General features: G+C 37.9%; 1 protein-coding gene across 1 annotated transcript; it reads right to left on the bottom strand.

The window, feature by feature from the left end:
* Window positions 1-6,236: 6,236 nt before the first annotated feature.
* Window positions 6,237-7,841, bottom strand: LOC144533646 (uncharacterized). Its single transcript, XM_078275165.1, has 2 exons — window positions 7,761-7,841; window positions 6,237-7,514 (listed from the first exon to the last, which is right to left on the bottom strand). The coding sequence occupies exon 2, from the start codon at window positions 7,503-7,505 to the stop codon at window positions 6,627-6,629; it is 879 nt and encodes a 292-aa protein (XP_078131291.1). The 5' UTR covers window positions 7,506-7,514; window positions 7,761-7,841; the 3' UTR covers window positions 6,237-6,626.
* Window positions 7,842-8,412: the final 571 nt, after the last annotated feature.

Below are 8,412 nucleotides of genomic sequence, written 5' to 3'. Positions count from 1 at the left end.
AGTTTATTCTCCCCCGTGTGGTTTGTTATTGGTAAAAAATAATAATAATAGTAATAATAACAATAGCTATACTCTGAAACAAAAAATACATACAAAAGGTTTTTTGTTTTTGTTTTGTTGCTTCTGTACTTAGAGCTATGCACACCAAATCGCCAAAATGTGGAGTAGTTAGATTAAGGTAATTAAAATACCTAGACCTGAATGACACAATAGGTTGAACCGTGAGATTGATGTCCTCAACGCATGTAATATTAAAGACCCCTCTCTGTATCCTGTCAGTGTGTGAAGTGGTGGACATTTTGTAGCTAGCTGAATTGATTAAAAGTAATAAACCCTAGTCGCACGCGTGTCTGTCTTTATTGCTCCTGTGAATCGAGAGTCTCTCTCTCTCTAAGGTCCAGGGGGATATTTACAGAGAATTGCCACTCAGGCTATGCATTTGTGCATGTAAATTACGACTGATGGAGCAGACAGTCCACCCTAATGTCAATTTTTGTCCCTAACTGCTCGAAACAAGCATCCTCTTTAGGCATAGAGCAGTCCAGACATGTTACTAAACAAATCAGGATTAATACACTGACAGTGTACAAGATATAAGATTTACATACGCTGTGTGCTAGAGTATTACTTTGGAAGAAAGAAATAACTAGACAGTGTACAACTTTTCACTGTAAATATAGAGTGATATACTGGCAGCAGCTTCACCAGTAAACTGCTGTTTATTTACAGTAAGCATACTGTTTTTTAAACTTTAAGGTATTTTACTGTAAATTAACAGACAGTTTCTTACCATATTATTTGAATTTGCAGTAATATACTGGCTGCAGTGTAGTTCCCGCCTTTTCCTTTATTTTCCCAAGATGTATTGGTATTAACAGTAAATACCTGTAATCTGTAACATTCGCAGAGAGTGCTGTAATATTATTATTTACAGTTTTTTCCAACTGCTTACACACGTTTTCAAAACTATGTCTCCTTTTTTCAAAACTCTACACACAATTCCCAAAACTGCACACACAAAATGCAAAATGCCTCACATCTCTATCAAAATGAAACACTGCATTCAAAATACCATAAACACATCTCAAAAAACACTTTTTTCATAATAGTACATTTTTGGATATACCATGTACACACCGTTGTTCTAAATCTAAAGCTCTTTTGTCTTTCATAGGCTTATATCTACATTGACAATGTTCTAGAGAGAAAGTAATCTGCTGAGAGGGGTTGAAAAGTGCACTGTAAACAACAATGCAATGTTACAGTAAAACAGAAAATATTTATTGGACAAAACATTACGTTTGTAAGAGTAGCACAGTGTTATACAGTAGCATGAAACAAGAAAACAAAACTACAAACATATGTAAACCAAGGGTATCATTTTTAGAATAAAGTTGTGTGTGCGTGTGTGTGTGTGTGTGTGTGTGTGTGTGTGTGTGTGTGTGTGTGTTGTGTGTATTTGTGCGTGCTTGTGTGTCATGGCGGGGAATTGTATGCACAAACAAAGTCTGATTGATTTGTAATGCTGAAATAGTCATTAGATAGTTGCATGAAGTATGGACGCCACTGTAAAGCTACTCAAGATGGGCTTCTCTCATTGGTCAATCCGTGGTTGATCACGTGATGAATAAGTGTGGCCCTGATCTCATCAGAGATGGCTCTCCTTCCTCTTCTTCCCTCCTCCTCCTCCTCGTTGTCGTCCCCTGTCTCTCCCTCCTCCTCCCCTTGCTCTCTGTCTATTGTTGGCATCCATTGTTCAAAACAGGTAATCTGACCTTTGACCTCTGTATAGGCCTATACTAAAGCAGTGATTGGTTAGTGTTCAGTTATGACATAATGTGTTTGCACATGTGAGGAGTGTGTGTGTGCCCTGGTAAATAAGTGTAGCATTTTGATTGGTTGTGTTTAGAAAAGGAAAGCAAGTCACTTCCTGTTAGATGTTTTGTGTCTTAGGTAGAGAATTGTGTTTTGAAAAAAATGTTGTATGCGATTGAAAACTGAGTGAAAGGCTGAGAAATAGCTTATGGTTTTGGAGATTTGCTGTGTAGTTTTGCACTTTGAGTGAGAGGTTTCAAAAATTGTGTGACATGAAAAGATTTTGTGTGGAAGCAGTTGAAAAAAACTGTAATCCCAGAATGCATTGCCATTTACAGTATGATCCTGAAAAACATTAAAACAGTAAGACACTGTGAGATTTTAGCCGTAAATTTAAATCAAATGTTTACAGTGTAAGATTCATAAATAAATAAATAAAAAAAATAAAAATATTCTCTGAAATGTTTTTGTTTTTTTCATAACTTTGTTGTGTACCAACCAAAACAGGCTAATACAATCTTTTCACTTATCTGTGGTACAAAAAGACTGAGCGAATATGCAAAAATACATCATTTGACAAACATACAAGCACAAATTAACTTTAATTAATTTAATTACATTCCTTATAAACCATTCTCTGAAATGTGGAGAAAGCTAATAAACAGGAGGCCATTTTGGCTTACAAGCTTTAAACTACAAGTTTAACATAATGCTTGAAGCCCCTGAAAACTTGGTTTCAAATGTTAAAGGTGCCGTAGGTAGGATCGACAACTTCTCAGTCCCTCCGCCCTTTCCGCTAAAGCCTAAAACTGTCTCCTAAGCCCCTCCCCCCACAAGGGAGAATGAATGCGTGTGCATGAGCAGTGATTGACACGCAGTTAGACAACCCCCCGGCCATGATTGGTGCATCTGAACAGGGAGCGGTGGATTTTTGCAAATCCCACTACAGGCTGTAGGTGGAGCCAGAGGAGCCGGATTTATTTTAAATGACCGCCTTCATGTAGTTCTACTGGAACATAGGGTCAGTTTCAGCAAATATGACAGACAGTTAGTTTTATAAGTCTTACCTACTGCGCCTTTAAAGTATTTAAACATGTTATATACGTCACTAAATAAGAAACACTCTATCAGGGGAAGAACACTTACACATCTTACATATTTATTAAGAGTTTAACACTCGGACACTTCTTGAGGACTGTGTGGCTGGGCTTTGATCGGATTTGATTCTATAAACCCAAAAATAAAAGTGTAAAAAATTACTTGAGTTGTGGTTTTAGTGCGTTTCAGTGACTGTAGTCTTGTATCTAGCAAAAATAAGCAATATCTTTCATTCTTTCTATGAGCATACATGTGTCCACCAAATTCTATCAGTTCAGTTAGTATATTTTAACATATATGTTGGTCACAGACAAACAAACACAACAAAACACAGAAGGACATGGATGGATGGACAGAAGGACCAAGGGACAGAATGATGGACGGAGCAGATAACTAAACTCTGCTCACTGCTGAAGGTAAAAACTGTTTCTCTGGATATAAAAAAAACAACTAAAAACTACAACTCTGGAGTGGAAATCATTGTAATAATGGTGCAAGCAAACACACTCACGTGTCTCCATGGGGAAGAAGTATGGATCAATAAATAAAGACCTTGCTTTCTGTTTTGTAATCTCACCCTGACAACTAGGAACAAGACAGTATTGTCACACTTTTAATGCTCAGAGCAAGGTACACAAGACAAAGGTTAGTTTGTAATATGCACACCGATAGTAAGCTGCTCTCTCTCTCTCTTTATACCTTGGCTTGGCCCTCCCCTTCTGGTCAGGATGGTTTCTTTCAGTTAGTGTTTTGCATGGCTTTGTACTCAAGACAAAACCAGAGGTCAGGATCTTCTGAAGACATCCAGGCAGGAAAAGCTCAGGAGCAGCACAACTCATTTCACATACGTGAAGAACGTTCAGGAGACTGTGATGACTTGCAAAGAAGCATTTAATGAACACTCATGAGGCAGTACAGTTTAACCACGATGTGTTCTTGTGCAGTGCCGTCTTCCTGAAAGTGTATTTAAACTCATGCAGAAGGCATTGCGTTTAGCTGAACCTTAAACAAAGATATTGCAGGCGCTGTAAACACAGATGCTAAAGCTAAGTTCAGCTTATCTCTCTTTGGAAAGTATGTAAGTATGTAAGTGTGGCAGGCCCACCAAACTCCAAAAGTAGACAGTCCTGAGACAAAACATTCCCTTATCATGCAGCTGCCTACGTAGACTCCTTGAATCTGTAGATAGACAATTATACATGAAGAGGTTTGGTTGTTACAGACTGGCCAAATATTCTCGTCTCCTGACCTGTGACCTATGAATGACCTGATGTTGTCTTAGCTTTGCCTTTAGTCTCATCATGCCGCAACAACGCCTTAGTTTATGCAATCAGGCCAAGATTAAAGGACAATTCCGGCGCAAAATGAACCTTGGGGTTAATAACATATGTGTACCGAGTCGACCGTTCTCTGGGATATGTTTTCATGCTAATTGAATGTGTCTGTAGCTTGAAACAAGCTACCGCAAACCGGTGATTAGCTTGTAACGCTAGTAGTCGGGGCAGAGGGTAAATCGCTATTTCTACACTACTAACAAGGCTCAAAATAGCACCACACTTCAACGGTAGCATAATGATGGTCCTTACATGTTAACCGAAGCATTGAGAACTTTGTAAGTGTACAGACAGTTTATTAAAAAGAGAGATTATAAAGACAGTAGCGTTCATGTTTACAGGCGCCATCTTGGAAAACAGTCATGACCAGTCGAACCACGTCGATTCATTAGCATGACAACAGATCCCAGAGAACAGTCGACTCCGTACACATATGTTATTAACCCCTAGGTTCATTTTGCCTGAATTGTCCTTTAATTCAGTCAAAGGACGTTGTAAATGATTCAGCATTATCAAACAGTATCAAAGGTAAGTTTAAAGCTATAGTTTGTAGTTTCTGTCTCCCCCATGAAGAATTCTAAGTAATGACAACAAAACTGTTGCCGCATCCACATGATACAAGCCTAAGGAGATGGAGCTTTGGTGGTAATTATAGTCATGTGTCATGGGGCTGTGGTGTGTTTATAAATGTCACATAAATCATACATTAGAAACGTGCAATAACTAATGAAAAAGAGCTGCCCACAGTCTGTCTGTGTGCCAAAAGAATGTCAACTGACAGGCGCCAGGACCTGTACAGGAGAGAAAAACAGTCTCAATATGGTAATCTCTCAGTACATCTGTAACTGAATCGCTCTCTGTTTTTAGTTTCTATATCATATCTGCTTTACTTTACTTTTCATGTTCGCTTAAAGGATAATGTTCAATCCTGCTGACAAAGACCAAACATTTTCTGATTTTGCTGCTTCATAACAGAAGCATTTAACTAACAAAATAATGGGAGAGTTTTTATTGTGAAGAATTTAGTTAAACCTGGCACAAGAACTGATTTTTATTACACTAATATTCTAGTCTTTGCTGGCTGCATTTCTTGTGGTTAAAATTACGAACACAGCATTACAACATGGTGATTTTTTTTAGGCCTCTACTGTTAAGTTAAATGTGATGTTAATACAGTTATTAACAAAGCACTACGGGTTATTGAACTATTAGTATGGAAGGGGAAACCCTGTTCATCATAGACTGTATAAATAAATACATTGCAATGCATTGACCTTTTTCACATTTGTGACACTTCCCCGATAGCAGCAAGGGATCTTCATTCAAAAATCATTATATATGTGAGAAATCTAATATCCAACAAACCATTTGACCACATAGGTTTTTTGTTCCTACTCTCTAACAGGACCCACAGGAGTGTTTCATAAATTGACGCCCCCTAACTGTGGCAGGGAATACGACCCACAGGAACGTTTCCGGTCCTCATACCTTCTCGATATGCTCTACAAAGAATAATGCACACATTACTACTCTGTGCGCAGAGTAGAACTGAAATAGTCCCTTATAAACTTTCATTATTCTGTATGATTTCCGGGGGTAAAATGTATATTTATTATAAAGACTACAGACTGTGAAGTCTCTAAATCTTAATATAGAAAGCATGCTTTTTCAAATGCTTCCTGTTCATTAAGTTAAAACAAATGCCTTGACTTAACAATGCTCAGCTAATGTCTTATTCATCATGACCAATGATAGTTTGTACCAACACTTCTCAGAAGTCTGCTTACCTGTTAATGTACTGTGCTCATCTAGGATTTATTCTTAACCAACTTGACACCTCCTGAGCTCTCTTGAAGAGCAAAATGTCACTTTTTGATAAATATGGGCCCTGATTTGTCAGCATGATAACAGTGATGGGAATAAGATGATGAAGTACTGTCACTCACTAAAAGTGAAGTTTCTATTGTTTAGCGTCTGAAGCAAGCTCACTTCACATGGAAAGTTGTCTTTATTGAAAAGCAGGAAATGTTCAGTATAAAGTGATACAGAGCTTTAATACTCAATCATTAACATCATTGTTAAAAAATAAACAGCCATTTGATCTGATTTGGTTTGATTTCATTTCATTAACAGCAAGTTTAACAGTAGAACCACAGACTGTAAATATTAGTCAAATTATTATTATTCATATTAACAGTCTAAGAGTATAAGCCATTTACCATTATTACTTTCTGATATTACCAGTTGTGTTACTGTAATATAATTAATCACATTGTTTTCGATATTGAAGAAAAGCAGAGCCCATCACCAGCATGATTTACCAACATTTACCATACCAATTCTCAGCTCTGCTATCATGAAGAAGGCTTTCTCAGCCTTTCACCGATAGAAACACAGGTACTTCATTTGGCCTTTAATGCCTTTGTTGAGATTTTTTTCAATAACAGTGACACCAACATTCTTATACTCTGAAACAGCAGATGGGTTGATAAGCAGGGTGATGGCCTTAATTGGCTTGACGCCTCCCTTCTTGTACCACAGGTACACCTTGTTACCTCCGGTCCCCTTGTTGAGGTTAACAACCACACGAGTGTAATCTTGCTGCTTAAAGGGCTGATACTCTTTATCATTGGTGGAGATTTGCAGGTCAGTAAGTGCACGCTTGGGGTCGGTGGTCTGAAGGTACCAGATGAAGACATAGCATCCTACAGCCCCTCTGTTAGTATCTTCATCCACACGGATGTAACCTGCCGTTAAGTAGTCGTCGTTTGAGCTGAAGTTATTAGTGGCACTGACATCACAGATGTAGGTTTGTTTCTCTCTCTTCACCCAGACATAGATCCAGTTCCCTCCAGTGTTTTGGTTTAGATCACAGGCTAGAGTCTCCCAGCCAGTGCTGAACTTCTGAGCTTCTCTTTCTGCATCTGTAGTGACATCAATGTCCACTATAGGAGTATCATACTCTCCGGACCCTTTGAAGTACCAAAGGTATGTGGGGTCACCTACTCCTGTAACATTGAGATCGTTAGAGATCTTTGTGTACCCTGCTTTGTCAAATCCAGCAGCCATGTCATGATTGTATGTAACTTGAAGCTTGGTGATTGCTGGTGACCCATTTTTGTACCAAAGATAAATGGCATTTCCTCCTGCTCCTTGGTTCAGATTAACATTAATTTTCTTGAAGCCTTGTAATTGTAACTGTTTCTCCTGAGCTTCATCAATGGACACATTAAGGTCTGAGATGTAGGTGGTGGCCATTGTGGATAACTGTGAAAGACAAATCATGTGTTAATACATTTTGACAAGTTAGCAGCATGACTGTACTTTTTCACATGAGCTCAATATAATCCTGAGACAAATTATATATCAGTTGTCAAATATGGATTATTATAACGACAGCTAAAATTATATTTTAAATGTACATTGACACTGCATACACTGAATATAATTGATTCAGATCTGAAATAGAAAAATGTATGGTCCAAAGAAAATTATAAGTTCTTGAACACTTACGTGTCTGCTGACGGTGAATGATCGGCAGGAAGAAGTCAACTGGTCTGCTGAATTCTGTTGTACTTACCACAAGTCAGCTTCCTTTAAATAGAGAGATGCTAGGGCTTATTGTGCAATCACTACTTGTGAGGAATCATTAGCCAACGAATGTGGGGTTTTTTTTCAAATTAGTTGTCAAACCAGACAAATGCGTTGACAGCCCAAGACAATGATAAACTTGACAAGTCAGACGGTTTATAGATAAAAAAATAAATAAAGTAGTGTTAGGAAATAACACTAAATTTGTTACAAATAACAGACATGAATTCTGAATTATACATATTGATCAGCTAATGTGTTATTCATCATGACCAATGATATGTTAGGGTTGTGATTTCATTTGTGTTTTTTTCTGTTTTATTTTGAATAATTAATTCCCTGTTTGTTCACTGTTTCCTGTTTTTGCTGTATTGTCATTCCTTGTTCATGGTTCTTTTATTCTGTGTTCCGTTTTGGTTTCCCGGTTCTATCCTTGTGTATGTTTTTGATGCCTTGGTTTCCGGTTTTATTTTGTAGTGTTGTTTCTTCATTGTCATGTCTTGTTTTCCTTCCTGCCTTGTGTATTTTGTGATTGTCTGTCCTGCCCTGATGTATCTCACCTGTTCTTCAGCCT

Source organism: Sander vitreus, chromosome 18, assembly GCF_031162955.1.
Source record: "Sander vitreus isolate 19-12246 chromosome 18, sanVit1, whole genome shotgun sequence".
Lineage (NCBI taxonomy): Eukaryota > Metazoa > Chordata > Actinopteri > Perciformes > Percidae > Sander > Sander vitreus.
This window is presented reverse-complemented; position numbering and strand designations above follow the sequence as displayed.